Here is a 22,787-nt window from a genome sequence, read left to right on the forward strand (position 1 = left end):
TAAATTTTGGAATTCACCTACTCGTAGATTTTTCTATCTCAGCATCTAAATTATTTTACTAAGACTATACTCTACGTCTAAAATGATTTTAATTTCTAAATAATCTAAAGATTTGCATTATATAACTAATGTAGCAAATTCGGATTGACACAAATGCTCGCACGATGTTAGTGATACCTTCGACTAATACGAGACCCACTTTAGTGGTATTGTTGACAATAATAAACAAACCACTGTTGCCATTTTTATCTACTCGTGATTTTAAAATTAACTTACTTTGTTTACATGGACCAGCTGGTCGAACAGCTGAATCAAAATAGTGCACAAAATTGAAAGTCCGCCACTGTAAATGGATGGTAATTAACGAAAGTTATTTGTTTTTGAGCGTTAAAGATTATTCAAATTACCAATATTTTTATTAAGTCGGTACCAATTTCAATAAAATAACGGTCGATTGCTTTAAAATATTAAAAATATTTATAAAAGGAAAAATTCCAATGATCATCCTAAAAAATTGAAATTTTTTATAATTTTTAACCCAAAATGTTTGAGAATTTCATTGGTATAACGTTTTTCGAGCGGCCGTCAATAAGTTTTAGGCTTCGGACGAATAATATTTTAAAAGATTCTAGACATTTTTCACTTCTGGAAGCCAACAACACAGTTTTTTAATCAAGCCAGCAGAAAGTTCTTCGGATTGGCAATTACGGCATTCCAACCAAAAATTGGTTAACTAAACTTTGGTCGATCTTACAAAATGATGTTTACAATGTTTCGATTGCTTCACATTTAATATTGTTGCATTTTGTAAAAGGAAAATGACCCTGAGACTTGCTAATGAGTTTTGTATAAAGAAAATTTCATTTTAAAAAATCAAGCAATTTCGAATCGACCAACATTTGATTAGAACTTCACTGTAATGGGTTGGTATCTAGAAGTGAAACATTTTCCGAGCCCTATTTATGTCAGACATTTTTTCTTTAAAAAAATCAGACTCTTTACTGTTTACCTTTGGTTCATCATAATTTGATCGATTTTCCAGAGATTTTCATTTGAAGTAGTAGATTATGTACTGGACTAAAGATTTTGTTTTATTAGCTCGAGCCGAAGGCGAGAAATACGACCACACAAGTTAATATAACAAAATCCAAAATCCACAGTTCAGTACATCGTTATATGTCATAAATTAAAATGTGAGACGTAAAGTACTTCTCCATTTAGTATATTTAATCCCATACGATTTAGTAATATTTAATCCACCATTAATGCCTCGAGCATATAAGTAAGTGAATTCAAAAAAGGTAAAATTTCGAAACCTAACATAGAACCGACGGTATTATATCAAATGTAAGTAACACAACCAAACTAATGTCTGTCCATTTAATCTGGATGGAAGATTTAAATAAATACGCCGATTCGAATATCATGTACAGGCAAGGGTTGACAATGATAGCGAAACGCTTTTTCGTTCGCTATTCTTCCCATATTTAACATACCAACTGTATTTTGGGTATGGACTCTATAAAGCATAACTTTGTCCACATGGACTGCACTGAATTCATAGTACATTACGTCCTAGGTTCCAAATTTTTATGTTGACAAGTTATGGCCCGACCCGAAGAAGAAAAATTTGGAACCCCGCACGTACAGTGCTTTACGTGCTTCTGGTCGGTAAATGTGAAAAATGTACTCAATAAATTGCATTTACCGATCAGAAGCACGTAAAAATCTTAAAACAAGATGGATGATTCGACAACTCTGACTTGTACGATTACACAACTCTGATAACCTGCCCTTTACATTTACATTTCCTCGGGTCGGTCACCTTTACTAGTAATATTATGGTATAGGTCAGGGTTTTCTTTTATTTTTATTTTCGTAACATCAGTTAACCTTTTAACTTAAGGGTTGATAGTGTAATATTTGGGTTGAATTTATTATATGAATTCTAGTGTAAAATTATTGTTGACGTAACCACATTATGAACTACAATAAAAGCCACTTGTGCACACTAAACTTTTACGCATTTAATAGTGAACGATTTTCCACTTACAAATAGTATTTTGATCCATTTAGCTACACAGAAAGCGTTGATAGATTGTTGTGAATGGGGTGAGTGTGGGAACATTCAAGTATGTCATAAGAAGCAACATTTTCTATTTAAATACCGCGCAATCTCGGATGAGTCCGGATATTACATGGAACAAGTAAATCATTGTATTTAACCATGAATGATATAGCGAAAGATCGTCGATAGATCTGTAATATGATATATCGACGCTTTTTCGCATTCCAATAAAATGTCATTAAAATTTAAACGAAAATTAAACAAAAAATAATGGAAGAATTAAATTTCGAATTACTTTGGCTTCGTACACATACTTTTGCTGGCTTTGTTGATAGAAATATCACGGCAGAGTAAAATAAAATTTGAATATTTCGTCTTTTACTTGCTACCCGTGTTATGGTCTAAGAATATATTTTCTTTTGGCCATAAACACATAGGGAACAAGAACACTTATTCGAGAGTTAGAAACTTGATTTCACCACGCGTAGTTCAGCTTCGTTCCAGATTCACGTGCCGTTGAATCTCTACAAAATAAAAAGGTACTAAAAGTTGACAGAATTTATTCTGTTCTTATACAGGATTTTGTTGACAGTATCTCGTTCATCTCGTTCTAAGTTTCGAATTATTGATTGAAGAATCAATTGGTGACACTTCCTTTTCATGTTTTTTCGTGGACAAAAAGGAATTCTTGCACACATGAAAATCATTTAATTCACATCGGGAAAAAATCAGGAAATTCCAAATCAAACGAATAATGGCTCTCGCATCGCTCTTGTTAGAATTTCTAATTTTCTAATTTCAGTGTGTCCTAGCTATCCAGTAACATTATTTTCTAGTCAAAATAATCACAATAACTAGCAGATAACCATATGTCTTTATGTGTTGTGTATGGTGACCCAGTTTCGAATTTTTCTTTTATGTTGTGAAAGTTCGACTATTATCGAAAAACGAAAATTGAAAAATTTTCAATTTTACACATAATCTATAAAACTAATAGCGTCAAGTAGACATACTGCGGCATAAGCGGTCTGGAAGATGCATATACACACAATCAAATTTTCACACTTTTCACAAAGTTTTCTAAATCTCAAAACTAATTATAAATCATTCTTAATTAGTCATTTCCGTGCATAATGAATCATGCATGGGAATATGTGATACGGTTGCTCACCGAAAATTCTCCTAACAATATTTTTTGGTGTATCCAAATTTATGCGATATTCATATGTTGAGGGTAAAAAGTGTATGTATAATATGTTGCCACCACTACCAACATAATATGTGCACCCACTATCGTAAAATTTTGTACAAAGTTATTTAGGTACTTGTTTTAAGTGTTTTGTGTAGTACAAGTGTGCATTTAATGATGAATACATAGAACTTTAATAAATTATAGCTAAACTTTCTATGTAGTTTCCATGCACAAACTAAACATTGCCCACATATAAAGTGCTTCAAACATAACGCCAAGTTTTTCGTCTTTCATTTCCATCATAAATTCTACAGTGTGTATTTTCATAAAATGGCTTGTAATGCCTCAAATAAGTGGTTAATTGTCGCTTTGACTTCGGTACTATTTAAGTTGACTTTATCATATCATTACGTTATGGCAATTCGAACTATTTCGATCCAACATGCGTTCACTTAATTTATAAATTCGATGCGCACTCTTCCCACTGTTATCAGACTTGAATAAATGACATTAGTATTCTGAAGTGCACCAGATTTATTTTCATTTGATAATTAATTGTCTCAGAGATATACCGATTTATTAAGGATACCGAATATTAGTTTGAATCCTCTCAACTATCTACTCTCTCTCTCTCGCATTCTTTTCCTTCTCTTTCTCCTATTTCATCTCTTTCTTCTTATTCTCCTTCTGCTTTTCCTTCTTCGCTTTCTTCTATTCCTTTTATCTATTTTTCTTCTTTTTCTCATCCTCCTTTTATAGCCCATTGGTACTGGTAGAGGTAGGTCTCCACTAACTACGTTCATTTCGAAAGGCCCACTTTCCTTTTGGTTTTAATTGCGCATCGCTCTAGTGTTATGTTATGCTATCTTGTGCTTTGTGTGGTCTCCAGTTCACGATGGTTAAAACTTAATTCTGACTCATTTTAATTAGTTATTCACTCAGCCTTTAAAAATAATAAAGTCCATTTGGGAGTAACATAAGCTAACATCACACGAAAACAAGTCCCAGACAGAACAGCATATAAATATGATAAACAAAGTTATATTTCATAAACAAATTCGAATCAATAAAATAATAAACAACCGATAAAGTATTGATGATTTGAGTGGATAAATTGCCTTAATATATTATGCGTTGAACACCGTATGTACAGTTTAAGTACCTTCCACATCAAGCTGTTCTATTAGTCTTATCGTGGTATGTAAGCATAAAACACTCAATTATTTCTTTCATTTTTTTTTCTGTTATTTAATTTGGAAAACAGAACAGTCAAATTTGAGCGTATTTTGTTGCTGTTAAAGCACATACAAGCGCGGCCACTTAACCACTCTATTATTATTTATTAATATAATTATAATAAAAGTGGTGCACACATTTATACATTATAGAAACGTAAACCGTAATGTAAATTATTATCGAACCATATAATCACATTATCAAAGAGCACGTAAATAACATTTTACGGGGGAGATTATATATTCAGGTGTACTACAATAATCGAAATGTTATTTTAAAAATTACCAGCTTTAGTATGATCTCCCCTTTCAGATTTGAATTAGAGGTACATTATACACAGCAACACCATTAATATTGGGGCTGTTCGCTTTTCCTCCATTCTATTCTATGGTCATTTCCAACTAATTATCTAATAATTCATTCATTTTGTAATACCCAAATGATATTGTAAATTATTTACTATTTACATTTAGCGAAAACGCAACCAACTTGGAAAAGTTCCAACTGTCGATTAGTAAACAAGAATTATATCGTGTTGACGACCCAGTGGTAAATGCACTTCTAAACGATATGGCTAATCTGCCTATAATACATGTTGGTAAGTACATTTTATACATTTTATAAGACAGTTTTTATTGGTATATCTTCTTATTTCGTGTTATTATTTTGTGTTCTAAGCGTGCAACATATGGCATCGTGAAATGCATTTTTTGTGTGTTTTCATTTTATATGAGTGTTGTTGGTAGTATGAACTCGAATGCTATTTCTAGATAAATAATTTAATTTTATTTGAAGCTGAAAAGCCGATTAGCTATTCTATTATTTTTAAATAGTTCATCCCGTCGGCGTCGTAGGGAAGTAGTAGATTCTTCAACGATGTTATTAAAAATGTATAGGTGTGGTCCATCGTACGGTAAAAACGAATTTTCACAGGCCGATAACAATCGACCGTCATCCACAGCAGCAAATATAACCGCAACTTAAACAAATTCTTTCGGTAAAACTCCAAAGTGAGGTTGTGAGGGATTCTTTTGAAAAACAGCCTACCGAAATCGGACGCATTTTCTATTGGAACTTTTTATATGTGCCTAGAAAGGACCTCGACCCTAGTGGCCAAAACCACTTTCAAAAAAATTCTTCGAAGTTTGTGTGGCTGGTCAAAGGTGAGCAAAAACCGAAAAGTTGCAATTTTCTTACAAAAATTGCTCCAGTTACACGAGCCGTACAGGGTCGTGTGGGGTGCCATTAGAAAGGTAATCACATGTACTATTGAGCCGAATAGGGTCTTATTGGGTTTAGAATTCATCCACACTGAAATATGTGCAGATAAAGTTTTTAACCGAAGACGTACACTGTTCTTACTGTAATTTCTCGAGGTACACAAAATGTACATGGTCGTGTGGGGTATCATTTGAAAGGTAATTTTATGTGCTTTTGAGCCAAATAAAGACTAATGTGGTTTGGATACATATGCGATGAAAACGAAGTTGAAATCTTTAAGTGTCCATATTTCATCATAGATGCATCCAAACCACATTAGTCTATATTTGGCTCAAAAGCACATAAAATTACCTTTCAAATGATACCCCACACGACCATGTACATTTTGTGTACCTCGAGAAATTTCAGTAAGAACAGTGTACGTATTCGGTTAAAAACTTTATCTGCACATATTTCAGTGTGGATGAATTCTAAACCCAATAAGACCCTATTCGGCTCAATAGTACATGTGATTACCTTTCTAATGACACCCCACACGACCCTGTACGGCTCGTGTAACTGGAGCAATTTTTGTAAGAAAAGTGCAAATTTTCGGTTTTTGATCACCTTTGACCAGCCACACAAACTTCGAAGAATTTTTTTGAAAGTGGTTTTGGCTTCTAGGGTCGAAGTCCTTTCTAGGCACATATAAAAAATTCCAATAGAAAATGCGTCCGATTTCGGTAGGCTGTTTTTCAAAAGAATTCCTCTGTGTTAGCTTCTCTGTGGATGACGATTGACATTTTCAACGACCTTGGACCAATTGAGTGAGTCAATTTTGTAATTTTTACAAAAATCAAAATACGAAACTGAACAACTCTGAGAAAAGCAGAACTACTCTGTATGAAGTAGGCATTTAAACAGAACTTTGAATCATTGAATGAGATAAAGGTGAAAGGTAATGTACTGGAAGAGTACCTAGTACATTACATGCATAAAGTTTGATATTATTAGGCACGGGCAACAAAACTTTGCAATCGTCAAAAGATAACTTTTTGTGCTTGAAGACTGAAATTCGACTGATTTCGACACGCATTCTACGATCGAAAAGTTTAATTTTTCTGTACTTCGCAAAATAATTTCTCGGATGCTCTCTCCGGCCGAAAATGGATTTTCATATATATGAGTGATTTCTATGTTAATGGTGTTGTGGTTTCGTCTCATTTCAGTTTTCAAGCACAAAAATCGTCGTTTGTGACTCGTGATGAAAGCTGAATTTTTCGGTACACGTCGTAAGCTTGTCCTACTCGGCTCCGCCTCGTTACCGAAAAATTCAACTAATCATCACTCGTAACAAAATGTACTATTTTCCTCGTTATGTAAATAATTAAACTCAGTGACGAAAAGTAAAACATTCGTTGGCTTTATTGTCAAAAATACCATATTGAACTCGGCAATAAATGTTTGTTTAGGTCGATGTGGGCTTACTTTCCAGGTTTACATTATGTATCTTAACAAAGGGCGTGATATTTTAAGTGTTGCACAGCAGTTTTGAAAAGAACGTATGCAACAAGTTGCGGAATGGAATTGTTGCTGTTACACGATGTGTGAATCGAACAAGGTTTGATAACTTGAAACCGAGTGACACAAACATCCCCATTTGACAGCTTGTTGCATAAACGACTATGAAAAAAATCTTTATCGCATTCTGCAATGCTAACAACATTTTTTTTTCGTCGAACGAAAGATAAGAAATGTGAACGTGCATTTCAGGGGATTATTTGAATATTTATAGATATAGTATGTGAAAGCCATATTTTCCAATTTATTTAGTGTAAGATGTAGAGCAATACCCGAAAAAAGAAAACAACAACCTACACCCAAACACATCGTTGAAGGATGATAGAATCCTATACTTCCCTCGTATTAGTAAATAAAATGAAAACAGATTTACCAACCAACATGACACTTTCAATATTTCCCCCGTACATACGAGAGAAGAAGTATAAAAAAAAGCTAACAGACTACACCCTCAAACGTAGAAGCAGAATACGGAAAGAGTTTCCATCGTATCTGGTTATAACGGAAAGACTTTCCATCGTATAAGGTGGAAACTTTGTATGCATAAAAAAGCAAATTACCTAGGATAATGCTGGCTGAATACATTTTTTCGTTTAAAAATTCTGCACCTATTGTTATTTAAACAGTTTAAATATGCAACGGTGGTAACCGAAAACCAATAATTCTTTAAAGCCATGCATTTAATTTATTTATTAAATTTAAAATCCTATTGTATGAATTTTTATTAAATCCGTATGTAAAAGTGGGATTATTTGATTCATAAAAGTGCTTCTAGACTGTAAAATATGCATTCTATCCCGGGGTAACACTACACACATACACATATCGAATGGAAACAGTTTAGCATTCTGTGTGCGCAGTAAGGCCTTATCTCGATCCCAGTAATATTTGTTTTCCAGTATATCGTTTAATGTTTATTTATTAAAAAATTAATTCATTTGTTTGCGGTTCTTTTTTAATTAACAGAGCAGAAGGATGGTGGCACACAGATAAAATTGATTATCGAGTATGACAACAAAATGCAATCGTTATTCAAACCTATGAGGTAAGTACCGGCTTTTTTTTTTCCTAGAAATACTTTTTTATCGAAATGAAAATCGGAACAAGGGGATCTATTCAAAACAGTGAAGATATAATGAGTGTCGATTTCTCTTTTTAAAAAATTCTAAAATATCAAATTACGTCTCTCTGGTCTAATTGCATAAAATATCGCCTTTATGTCTCATACTTTAATGAATAACAAAAAGCTTTGATGATCTTTATAGACGTAAACAATGGTAATCTTTAAGGTGTTGAAAAAATGTCTATAAAAAATTTCTTAGCTAAGGAGAGGAAGACGCAAGTCCTTTATTTTAAAATGTATTGAAAAGTGGGTTTTTGCAGTTTGGAACATATTTGACATTTCTTTAGAGTTTTAAAAGTCATCGATGGTCCCAATAAAGTTAGTCATTTTTCCTGGATGTCAGAGGATTTCAAGAAAACGACGTACAAAATTAAATATTGTCACAATACCATACATCATGGTCAGCAACCTTAAACACATTGTGAAGAATGTGCTTTGATTGTTTATCATACAATAAAGTGTGTGTTAGTAGATCTGCTGGTGATATTCAGCTGGTGCTCATTCTGCACATAGGAAACTTTTAACAATTGTATAAATTCTAAAAAATATTTCCAAAAATCCTTAAATTTATGAATTTGAAGAACCTAGTCCTGAAAAATACTTGAGAGTCAATTTGCCAAAACTTCGAACAAGTTGTATGGAACAAGAAAACAAGCCATCCGCGATTTTTAAAAGCTATGCGTCAAACGATTCAGGGAAGGTTCACTGAATCATTTAACGCATACCTTTTAAAAATCGCCGATACCTTGTTTTTAAGTTGTTCGAAGTTTTGGCAAATTGACTCTTGAAATTCTTAAAAATTCAAAAACAAAATCCGAATAATAAGCTTCGATGTGTTTCTTAGTTCTCAAACAACTCTTTGTAGTGTAGACAAGCGTCACGGCGACATGGTGGGAAACAGAGCACGGTCACAAATCAGTAGAAAAAGAAATTTTTATTGCATTGTGTTTTCGTACATGAATTATTAATTGACGCTATGAAATGGATCTTTTGGTATTCATTTATTTTTATAAGTCAAAGCCGGTCAAACAAAAATGTTGCCCAAAGTTATCGGCTGAATTGAAATTTAACTGCTGCAAAAACACAAAAAAAATTCACAATGAACGACTCAATTTACGTTTAAATTGTGTATGTAAATACAAAGGGTACACAAGAAAAGCTTACACATGAAAACGAATAGAAAATTCTCTGTGAACTTTTTTAAATATGTGCGCTACGGTCGGTTTTATTATTTCGTGAACGATTTTGGTATCGCAGAGTTTAATGAAAACTGGAATACATCTGTAAAGATATTGTTTTACGCGTCCGGATACGAATAATGGTTATTTATGCCACCGAGTTGTATATAACATTTTCTCAAGAAAACTTGATGGTTTTTTTGAGTGAACTATTGTGTGATAAACGATTTTTTAGGCACATAAAAATGATATTGTCCTGTCAGTCGACGCTATAGTTCCGATTAAAAAACAATTGATCGCTAAAAAAAAATGGTAGAGAACTTCGCTTCGTATTGCTGAATTAGCTCTAGACGGTGTTGTGATGAAACGAAAACTCCGAGGGGTGAGTCACTTCCATTAAATCCATTTAATCCATTTTACACCAAAAACTTCTAAAAGTGGAATTTTATGCTTTTTAACGTTCTAGTATGACTTGTAGTACGTGGTTCGATCAAAATCAACCATTTTTAAGACTTTTAAAGTATTTGCTAAAATGAACTTTTTTCCTATTTAATCCATTTAATCCAATTTTTATTCCATTTAATACATTAAATCCATTTAATACCATTTAATCTAAAAGTGACTCACCCCTCGGAAAAACCCGCTAAGCTGGCGAGTTTTTGTACATCACTTTATCCGAAGCACAAATAAAATTTGTGTTGAGCTTAACTTGTTAGAAATAGCATTTACGTCAAATAGCGTTAAGTCGAACAATGAAAATACTAGTAACTGTTACATTCAGTTAACGAACAGAATAACAGATTACAATTCATCGTAAGAAAACACACTCAATCTATGGTAGACAAAGCTATTAAACTGCTAAACTGGTATGAATTAGCTGAGCACTTTAATGATATTTCCGCAGTACCGTAGCAAAGATCCTGTAAAAAGCGTATGCAATGGTCATATTATAAGAGTCTGTTCTATATAAACTAGCTAGTAAAGTTATCTGGAGAAAAAAACATAATTTTTTAACAGAAACTATTGGTTCTTATTGATCGTCTAAGCAGCCATTCAACGAGAAGCATTCATCTATAAATCAATAGTTTTGCAGCTGATATAATATGTTACCGTAAACCGAATCAAACCCAATCTGGTTTCATGTAAATTATCAGCTTTTCAGAGGTTAACACACTCCGAAATCAATTCACTTTCGAAAATTTATCTCAAAAAACCATTTCGAATGATTCGTTTTTAGTGTTAATGTTGTGAGGTATACACAGGCCTCGCCAAACGTATTATGTTGAGCTTCCGAGAGTTAAATTGTTATAAATGTTTCAATTGATGCTAAGCGAAGTGCAAAGCATTTATTGCCGAGGTAACCATCGAGAGAACTAAATCTGCTAAATTTATTTATGTTCAAATAATAATATGAGTCTGCCAGCCTACATGTTTACCGATTGACTTATAGTCCTTTGACAAGGTTCAACAAAACCTATTTATATCCAATAGATTTATATAGTAGTAGCTTTTAAGCCATCTGTAATCTTTTAAACGCCTCAAGAATTTTCTCAAGCCGTACCCGTACTGTACATATATATCACACATTGTCCATGGCTGTCAGAGAAAAATGTTATACTAGTGGGTTCCTTGTAACTACATGGGTACATGTTTGACCTATTTCAATGGGTTGATTGAATGCTTTTCAAACAAATTGTGTACACCGAATATACGGATAGAATAGAAAGATGGCTTTGAGAAGTTAAAAATGTTTTTGAGCTCGGAGTAATAAATTTTCGTCAAATATTTGAATCGTTATGGGACGACTTTATTGCTATCCGTTGGATAATAGATCCGGCAGGTTACGTAATTGCTACGTTAATGATGAAATATAAGAGTAAAACAAGAAATGTTAACCCTACAGGAAGATTAAGTAATAATTATGAGCCGAGAGAGTTCGAACCCCGGCGCAAAACAACGTATGGACCGAATTCTAAGTACCATATCCGACTCGTCAAAATAAGATTTTTATCATAGAAATTTGGGAGATGCCCAAAAAGCCTTTTTATTTTCGTATGTAGAGCTTTTTCACATTTTCTTCATACAACGCCGGAGGGGTTTTTCGAACGTTATGCTAGGCCTATACGAAGTCAAAATCATGTCGAGCAAAATTAGTTCAATCACCTCCGCAATAAGTTAAAGCAAATGTATCTATAAACAGGGAATCCTCAGGTTCAATCTGACAAACAAACCGGAAATTGACTGATTGGAAATGTAAACTTGAATACATTTACCACTGTTGCACCGTTTTGTGTAATGGAAAGCTGCTGGTGTCGCCTGCACATCATATCAACTTCGATCTATTGCCTAAGTTTCGACACCTTACGCTTTTAACGAATGGCATGTAGGTCCTTTGTGGGAGAATATGGTCAGTTTGTATGAATTTTGGAAAGAATTCTCTACATTACAGTCCAGCTGTCATTCATATATGCGTTGTACTTCGCAGAAACGATATCGTAACTCTGTTCGGAGTCGTAATTTTGTGTGTCGATATAGAGTTGAACCGATTTTGCCTCTTTGATGCAAGCTAATGTACGTATTATTACACAGAGTCAAAAAAAATTCTCTTCACAAGAAAATGCCTTGAACAAAGGAACAACGTAAGAAAATGCCTTGAACAAAGGAACGTAAGTAAATGCCTTGAACAAAGGAACGTCCAGACTTGAATTCAATATCTTTAAATAAAAAAACTTGCATCACATTTACACTTTACATTGGAAATGTAGTGTTTGACTCTGTTACAACGTTGTATATATTAATTAAATCGCTCATGCTGTATCAAAGAAGTTAATTTCATTAAACATCTGGTAGATAAATAAACTATTATTGAACGAACAAACTGTGTGACCATATTTTGTATGTTTACAAGACATGAATTTCATAATTTAATTTTCTTGGTTATTAACTACGAATCGAAAACCACTTCCAGTCGATGAAGTAAATATGTGATAAAAATTATTGTAACGGAAGCTTTTAACGTTGCAACGAGAGAGTGGATGCATACTTTGAATCGTTTTCAGCAAATAGTCTATTGTTTGAATTATATTCCGGTCGAAGTTATTTTATCGGAAAATATTTTAAATTTCCTACAATAAGGAGAACTAGGGCATGAAACGCATTTGAATTATTTTCTCCGAGTAACACTCCGTGAGCGATTCAGATTGGTTGCTTTTATCTTAATCGAAGAATCGAAAATACAGACGGAGAAACATAAGAAATCACAGTTACAATACTATTCTCTTTATTCATTCCACATGCTTGATAATAAAGAGATTTGGATAGTACATGTGACTAAAACATAATTATTATTAACGTCATGCGGAATGGATAACATCAACTGCATTGTAGCTCAAAATGTGACCTTCCTCATTTTCTCCTACTGTAATTGTTAAAGCATACGAAAAGACATTGCTCAAGCGCAAGTGAACTACTATGCCACTACTCATATAATGTTTCAAATTCTTACGACAATAAAAAACTCAAATTTTCTTTTGATCAATTTCCTTTCAACACAAAATTAGCCAAAGTTAAAATATCTGAAATTGTTAAGTTAAATATGAATTGGGTGTAACAACGTTCAACGAAGACTTTTTCCCGTTTTCTTTGTTTTGAAGTCAAATTCTAACTTAAAGTTAAATGGTGTCCACTGCGTCCTTTGTAACACTGGAACCATAATACACCAATTCTTATAAAGTTTTTGTCTGAATTGAAGTTGGTCCGAAAAAGTTTCGCCCTAGATCGAAACTTTGCATTGCCTGCAGCCATCTGTGGGTCCTGATTATATGCATCATTCAAAATATTGCAGCGTAGACATTTTATTAAATAAAATTGAGTTAAACTTTGTGTTAAAATTATTGCTGCATCATAATTACAAATTTTCTAAAACAAATATTAGTAGATTCAAAATATAATCCAAACACTTCTGGTCAGCCAATTTGCGGACATACTCAAAGTTTCCTTTATAAAGCAATTTCCTGCAATGTTATTGCTTGAAAATCGCATATAAATTTATCTGCTTAGCTTTGTTATTAAACCACATATTTGTACCGCATTCAAACCCAAGTACCCGGTAAAATGTGTAGCCCGCAACCTTTTCGAACACTTTAAAATTTTCATATTATGTATGTTCAAGTAAGCACATAAGACCTGGTAAATGTACACATGATGCATGCTTGGTACCATAATACGAGTCTACATATTATTATGAAATAATATTACAAAAGGTTGTAGAAAGTTGAATATTATTCTATGAAATTTACGTTGTTACATCTTATGTGTAGGTTACCATTTGCATACATTTTGCTCGTATCAAAGGGTGATAAAAAAGAAAATTTATGGAACTTAAATTTGCTTGTGGTTTCCATATATTTTTAGCACTTCAAAGGCAAATAAGCGTCAAAGAATTAGCTCAACGACTACTTTATATACGTGCTGGTAGTTTTGAAAAACTTGGTTTTGGATAAATTTTTTTGTTGTTGCTGACGAAACGAAAAATTGAAAACTCTTTCAAGATGTCTTACAATTATGTGTTCGGTGCATAAAATAACATAGCCTCTCACCTAGCTGACCGTTTAATTAAATTTCATTTAACAAGCTCTTAATGCGTCCGTCCAAAATGAAAAAAAGAAAAGAAAGATTCTAATTGTTACGTACAGAACATTAACATTTCAAATCATAAATCACTGAACTTTGGTGGCCCTTATTTTCGTAACAATAAAATGTTCTCTTGAGACCCATTTCGCTCGTCTTAATTATTATTTTGATGCGACTGGGTTTCATAAATCTTTTATTTTGCTGTTAAACTTTTATGGTCGGGTTGTTTTTAGAATTTGGATTTTAAGGCAGCAGCATTTGTCACAGCTTTTAATATTATAACATACTTTCAAAGAGAAAAGTTAGCGCCGTATTCAATTACACTTATTCGACTTCAAAATGTTGAGACAACTTTGCATCAGGTTGGTGCTTGGTACACCTGATTTAACTCTCGTTGTACCACCCATATATACACATAAAATCGTACTGTTTATACTAGGGCACCGCTCAGAAATCAATCACATATCATAAGCACATATCAAAGCATGTACCCACAGTCTAGTTGCTCCCACATTGCACTGACATACAGAAAGTTGAGTAGTGAAATTCGAGTGATGAAAATTTGGCGTCAGTGACGAATAAGTGACAAAAACAAACTCTCAACAAATAGTCTTCAGTTGTGATGTCGTTGACCGTGCCATTATTCTACAAGGTTCCTCAGCTTCTCCAACATAGCTTCTGAAAAAATCGATCTGATGGATCTGATGCAAATACCAGAACATTTTGTTTTAAATCGAATGCGTTCCTGGATTTTTAAAATTGTTTTCGGAAAGACTTGATGTGAATGTTACTTACAAAGAAACGCTACGAGTATACTCATTCAACAGCTGCATATGCAAAAGAAATTGCTTGCAGGATGATGAAAATATAGAATTCTTGGGTCAGCAACATTTTCTGTTCAGTTCCCGTAATTATGTTTTCCTGGAATTGAGTATTTTAACATTTAATGCAAAAAGAATGCAGATCTCCATCTTTTACAATGTCGTACAAGGATTTCGTTAAACCATTTTTCCAAGAAATCTTATGATACAATAATATGTATCAGTCTGAAAACGTACTTATACTCATACTGAAACTCGGCAAAAATGTCAAATCCACTAGTATTGTGTAACGCTGTTTCAATATTCTCATCTTTTTCATTCGAAGGTGGCATTCGACAAATATAAAAGTAAAATTATCGAGGAATGTGAATGATTCGTGACAATTTTTGAATTCGATTTGCAATGCCGGATGTCATATCAATAAAATTTAAAAAAAACTATCAACTTTGAATATCGATTCAATGTTTATACTAAAGACAAATCTCTCAAATTCCTTTTGGAGTCATGACTATAAACGAGAGAAACAATTTTCTATTCTAGCATTTACTGAATGAATTGACTTGTTTATTTTCGATCCACTAGTTCTCTTGATGGTAAAAGGTTGTTGTAATTACAGTCAAGTGTGTGTATACAAAGAAAGTATTCAATTTGCTTTTCATTATTGTTAACTCGTGCACCCCTCTTAGCTTAACGAGTGGCTCAGAAGACAATCGTAATTATCAATTTTCTCTCATTCAAAGCTACCAAAATGTCTGCTTCAAATAGTAGATGGAAATGGAAATGAAACATTTTTGAAAGGAGCGAGTTTCTGCATTGACATTTTTTTAAACCAAATTTCTCATATTTTTGCTCGTACATCTACCACGTATAATTGATTATTAAATTTCTTTTGTCAACAAAGAAATAGTTATTCGTCTGTCAAGTGTGCTATTAAGGCATTTAATCAAAGTGGTTGTCAGAATGTTGATACTAGGCGAAGCCGAAGTCAGGGCCTCATTTGTTAAAATTTCCCATAATTTCGTAAAATTTTTCAAGATTTCCTAAAATTTGTTTAAAGTTTTCAAAATTTGCTCACGGCTAATCCTAGTAATTTTTGGCAAATTGTGAGAAATTTTGAAATTTACTGAAGTAAATTTAAAAAATGAATTTTCCAATAGACAGCCCTCATCATACCTCCAAAAGTAGAAGCATTGTACCTTCTACACTATTTTCTCAATTTCGTAATAACCTTTCCAATAAATAGTTCTTAGCTTACCGAGGAAATTCCAACAAGAAGATAGATGTTTACATTCAGAGTGAAGTGCGGACTGAAATTCGAGTTGGAATTTCCGGTTTCTCTCCGATGTGAACACAATGTTTTACATGCTACATGCGCCAAGTTTCAAGCACTGCTTTCTTTTCGCCTCTTTTTCGTGTATTTATTGACCTCAGCTACGCCTCGGAGCAACCAAATTCACAAGAAAACTTTACTTTTCATCACTAGTTATGCAATGGTTATTTATGCAACTCAGAAGGTTACATTACATAACTAGTGAGTTTTCTTGTGAATTTGATTGATGTCAAATTCAACAAAGGCACGAAAATGAGGCGTTATTCATGCGTTTCTTTACAATAAAACATCGTGGTTAAATAAGCGTGCAAAAAAGAACTGAAATAAAAGAAGTGAAATAAAAACCCTCAACATACCATTCCACTCACGCATGTAAACGATGATAATTTAGTCCCCGAACTACGTCAATCGATGTATTTTTCATATGTATGTTGATTTTTATATTTATTAAATTTTCTAAATGCGAAAATATATTAAAGCTTCCAGAGCATATAATTCAAAAGATCACAGAATGTCAACTTTTTTTATTGTATTTGATGGTATAAAAAGTTGCATGCAATTTTTGCAATTTTATATTTATTCACAGGTGAAAAATAGTTGGGGATTTTAGTGAAAAAATCATTTTGACAACAAACTGAGTGTGTAGGAAATTCATCGAACTCTTTACAAAATGCAAAACTAAACCGACGGACACTTTAATACATATAGTCCGTTGGGTCACATATTTATTAATACTTACAGAATAAATCGAATTAATTCTGATTTGACGATGCTTTGAATTTATTTCCAATATATAATACAACGAGACAGTTATTTCCGATCTTAAAAACGTCATGCTCAACTTCCTTTTCATATAAATCAGGGAATACAAATTTTCGAAACGATTTCCCTAACTGAAAATGCTGATACACCAATGCGTAGGTTAGGTATACATACGTATATATTTTGGAGCCCCAACTGTGAATCTTTTCCAAGGGAAAATATTTTTCTGCGATATATTGTTCGATGTTTTTTTTTTTTGCTTCTTTCTTCTTCTCTCTTTCTATTGATTTTTGATAAATAATAATGGTATATGATGTTCAAGAATGATATCACATACACTTCATCATATCACTGTAGGGTGCCGTCTTGTTGGCGCTATATTTATTATCACGTTTCATTCTTTTTGTACCTGTTAAAATGAAACGACACTTTACACGACCGGTGTGTATATAGCTGGAAAATGTATACAAAATATTGTATATAACATAATCGTTGTATTGCAATGCTTATGTATAAAATCAATAATGTTTAATATTATGTTTTATAATAACATTATTATAGAGCTACATTGCGGAAAATATTATGATAGGACAACTAGGGATTTCAATATTAGAACGTATAGTATACGAGAATATTATTGTATCTCATGAATGTGTTTTGAATATTTTATTTATTTTAAAGGTAAAATCAGATGGAATATTGAAACTTTCTTCTTCTTTCGATTTTTTTTTTTAATATTTTGAACGGCAGATAGCAATAATTTTGGAAAAAGGAGCCACATTTCATTCCAAACGAAAAAAAAAGAAATTGAAAGGGAACATTTTTAAGCAGCCAATCTAATGCATCTAGTTTTTGGAATATTGTGAACGCAAAATTTTCTTTCTTACATTTTTCGTTTCTTTTCTTATAATATTTTACCCGTACTTCGAACATATTGTATACATTGCTGAAGTCGAATACATTTTTTTTGTTGTATTGTAATATTATACGCAAAGAAATCGAATTCATTTTTAGATATTTTTCTGTTAAATTTCAAAATATGACACACATTTCCACTGGTCGTACATTTCCAACTGTATTTGTACAAGTGGTGACCTATTGAACAATTCTTCTTTTGTTGTTGTTGTAAAACTTCAAGAAGTTTTATTAAACTTTATGAAAATCAAATCATATTTTTTGAAAAATGTCATATCTTGAATGTTTACACTACTAGAACCAACCTAATGGGTGGGTTAGGTCCTATACCTGATGAAGTTATTCCCTTATTTCAACTTGAAAGCTCCATTCTCTTCTCTAAATATAAAATACATAAGCCCAAACGCGCTGCAATGAGTTTAAAACGAATGCAAATGGAACAATAAAATCGAAGGCATGTGAAGATAATACGACAGACTCACTTCAAAGAGTACCTTTGCCTGTTGGTATTTTTAACTCTATTCTAAAACAGAAAATGTATGCATTTAGTCTACTGATGTGTTTTCCTGAAGTTATCGTGCTATCTAACCTGACCTCAGGAATTTTATTCATTGTCGATTGAAACCAGAGTTTCCAGAATTGCTTCAGAATTACTTAAACTTAAGTTACCAAGCGTTACCAGCGTTACAGACATTTCCGTGTTTTGCCAACACTTCATACATTATTCTGATGTAATAGCTTTGAATTTACAGTCAAGGAAATAAAATAGATTTTTGTCGTGTAACACTTTGCGCAAAAAAAAAATCAATTTTTAAAATGTTCATTTTCTTACTCTAGCTGAATTTACACAAATACACACTATTTGCACAGTAAAGACACAAGCTACACACCGGCTTTCCTTTGTAGACGTCATCTATGAGCGCATATAACACATACCAGTGTTCAGTGCAGCAAAGATACCAAAGACGCAATTTAACTATTATTTTGATTGTTTGTAAACCTCTTGTGAATTCAGCTGCAGCAAAACACTGCTCATTTCAAGTTATTTACCATTGTACTAAATTACGGTAAGAGACCCAGCAGTTGACCGCTTAAGGAGTTTATCGACTTTCATTTTATCATGCATTCTCGTTTATCTTATTAGACTATCATTGAAATGATTTGGACACTCTAGCTGCCCAACATTATCTGAACAAATTTGAGTTTTGACTAAATGACCAACGAGTTATGTGAAACTTGCACCAAAACTCAACCCAAGGCAATGAAAGAATGTAACAAAATTGTCTTTTATAAAAAAAATTCTCTGAATAATTTGATGTGAACTAAAAATGTAGAGATATTTTAGGCGACTTTTGGTGAAACTTGGAAAACGTGGGACAGAAGTGCTGTAAGCTCCCTCTTTAGGATGTTTCATTTTTACACCCCAAACAATATCCAATAAAAGAAACATTGCGAATTCCTGAAGTTGTAAACGTTAGATCTCCTTTTTGGTCCTTTATTTTCTAGACTACACAAGCAATTAAATAATGTCTGCTGAACTATAACCAATACTAGGATGGCTTCGAGTTTCATGGATAAGTTCAATGGAACATTAAAGTAGTTTCGAAAAACAAAAATCGACAGCAAAGGTAACAGGTTTCACTGTAGGAAAGCGTCGTCGATTGCATAAATAAGGAGCAGTAAAACGATATTTAATTCCTAGTTGACAAAAAAAAATTGAATGGAGAATTTAAAGTCAAATGAAAATTGCTAACATTTTCATATTCTGATTCGTTTATTATCCGTTCCAATTTGATTTTCTTTCCCATAAACGATTCGTCAGTTTCTAAATGCTGCCAGAATATGTCGAAATTTCGTATCTATATACACGAAATTGCAATTCAGTTATTTATTTACCATTTCATTTATGTACAGTGTACATAAACGTCTTTGATACTTATTGCTGTTACGTTAGAGAAGGGTACAAACCGAGCCGCTTAAAGAAAATAGACGTACCCAAGGTATGTGTATACGTCTCTATGCTCATTGCAAAATCAAATAAAATAATTTTTCAGTGATTTCGCGTCATTTGATTTCGGTAAAAGAAGCCAAAAGTCGAATTTCTATATTTATTTACCCGTGCAACATCGTTGACGTTACACAGAAACCGATTGCGTAACATTTCTGTATAATTAATTTAATTGATAGAAATTTTCAATTGGTAAAATAATCTCATTCACAGTACAAGATTGATGGTATCATTATTTGCACACGGACTGATTGGGTGTATTGGGGCCGGTGCACATCTAAAACATTTCACCGAAAGCAAAACAATTAGATGGAAGCATCAAACAATAGATAGCGAAAGCGATATTGTTAGTTACCAATTAATAAATTTGTGTTTTAACATTGTGCAACATACGTATAACGTCTCTCTACCAATGAATATCCGTACAATAAATAAGCATACCATACTGTTAATATGTGTCGGTATATTATATAAATAAGGGTAAATGCAACCATCACACCGAATCAATTTCCATAGATGCAACCTATCCTCATAAACAACACTCAATGCACTCTTGAATTTCTGTTGGTGTTTTCCGATATTTCCTCGCAACGATTTAATTGAATTAATATTGATTTCGAAAATTGTTATAACAGGTTTCCAAGAGAACAACAAACTTTGCCAAACCACTTCTACTTTACGGATTTTGAACGTCATACTGCTGAAATTGCTGCCTTTCATTTGGATCGGTAAGTAAATGGCGAATTCTATATACCAATCGACAAAATGTAACGTGGTAACAACAACAACACTCTCTACAATCGAAATGGTGTATACCGATGTACCATTTTGAGAAATTAAAAAAGAGAAAGAAAGAAATTAAATTAAATTAATTATACCATACCATACCATACCACACCATCTCCTTCGTCAATATTCGCAATTTCAATAAGGCTTTCTTAATTTAACTTGAATTAAATTAATTTTTTCTGCAAAATAAATTAATTTAGATTATATTAGCCGAAATTAAAATTCAAAATAAATAAAGTGATTCGAACTGAACCGATTGTTTATTTATGTAACAAATTTAAAGAATTTGCTGAACGCAAAACGAGGTTTCTCCATTTCATGCAACAAATTTAAAGAATTTGCTAAACGTCTGTAACATGGTTCACAATGGAATTACCGGTATATTTTCCATATAATGTGAGCTCAAAATCATATCGAAAGCACTTTGAAATTAATTTTATGATAAAACTTCACTCCGTTCAGTTTAATGTGGCAACGAAATGAGAACAACGTAAACAACAACAAACATTTTTCCCTAAAACAATTATTCGGCTAGTTTCGCTTTTTGTTTTACTCTTGCCGAAAACCGGAAATTAAATTCTCTTCGATTTTTCATTTACCTCACTACTGATACCATACGACGGAGATGGTTAAATTAAATTTTAAATTTATGGCCCACCAATGTCAATCAATTCAATTATGCATAGCGAAAGATTCTCCATCCAACTTTTCGTAACTAAATACGAGCTTCCATATCACCACTTTATGGAATATGTTTATACCAGAAATCAGAGCCGCCGAAAAGCAACCATCATTCAAGACGCCGACCACAAATTTTTCACATCGACAGTTAAATGTTCACGAGTCAACCCTGGCTGATAGTCTTCAATCAAATATCCATCTCAAAATATTTTCGGTTTTAATGATTTTACCTGGTACTCTGCAGACAAGAAACCAGGACCCCTTTTTGAGAAAACGTTTCTACAATTTCTAGATATTTTTAGAACTTTTTAAAGATTCTACAGATTTTAGAATCGAAAGAAATTCGTCGAAATTGCAGAATTTTGTAAAAATTTCCAAAATTAATAAATTTTATTGCCTATCCACCCGGAATATTGTTGTTACACGTACATTTCCCAACTGCGGAAAGCAGTCGTTACATGTGGGAACTTTTTCATTACATCACTAGTGAAGGAATATTCATATGAAAAGTCATTACATAATTACATAATCAGGAGATTTTCATTACTTATCATCAAAAAGTTATCACATGAAATATTCTTTAGCACTGAAATCGAAACAATACTTTTGATGTTTTTCGCCTTCGGCTCGGATATGCAAACTCTACACTTGTCAAAATCAAAGTTCTGAAAGAACAGGTTAAGACAACCACGAAGGCGGTTGACACCAAATTTTATAAACAGATAGTGGGAGAAATCAACTTGAAGAAAATATTTTCTTTCAGAACCTTGGTCAAAATAACCGTTTCCAAAGCTTGTTGCTTAAGAGTGATATCGCGAAATCTTCGAAATTCTTGAAATCTTTGAAATTAATTGAGGCTTGCCAACTTTCGGCACCCTGGACTTTACTTAAACAGTCGAGGAATGCCTCCAAATAAATTTCTAAAAATCCAAAGCTGAATTCTAGATTTTTAGAAATTTATTTGGAGGTATTCCACGACTATTTAAGTGAAGTCCAGGGTGCCGAAAGTTGACAAGCCGCAATTATTTTGAATGTGATAAAACCACACTTGTGAGTTCGGCTCGTATCACAAAATTGATCCCTCATGTAATGAACTACCTCCACAGCATCCAATGTAATCTACCATTCATTTGATAGAATTTGTGGAAATTTACAAAAATATTTCTTGAAAATTTCTAAAATTCTCCAGAACTCCAGATTTTACTAAGACCTTCTAGAATTTCTAGAATTTTCCAGAATTTTTAAAATTTTCTAGTATTACAGAAAGATCG

The 22,787-nt window shown here is 32.9% G+C and overlaps 1 protein-coding gene across 5 annotated transcripts in view; it reads left to right on the forward strand.

The window, feature by feature from the left end:
* Nucleotides 1-22,787, forward strand: part of LOC119070472 (extracellular serine/threonine protein CG31145) — a 109,067-nt gene that overhangs the window by 67,894 nt on the left and 18,386 nt on the right. For all 5 annotated transcript variants that reach the window (XM_037174830.1, XM_037174828.1, XM_037174829.1 and 2 more), the window contains 3 exons: nt 4,970-5,094; nt 8,244-8,322; nt 20,682-20,774. In XM_037174830.1, coding sequence (XP_037030725.1) covers nt 4,970-5,094; nt 8,244-8,322; nt 20,682-20,774 — 297 coding nt within the window. The remainder of the gene's footprint in view (nt 1-4,969; nt 5,095-8,243; nt 8,323-20,681; nt 20,775-22,787) is intronic.

This window comes from Bradysia coprophila, assembly GCF_014529535.1.
Source record: "Bradysia coprophila strain Holo2 chromosome X unlocalized genomic scaffold, BU_Bcop_v1 contig_79, whole genome shotgun sequence".
Taxonomy (NCBI): domain Eukaryota; kingdom Metazoa; phylum Arthropoda; class Insecta; order Diptera; family Sciaridae; genus Bradysia; species Bradysia coprophila.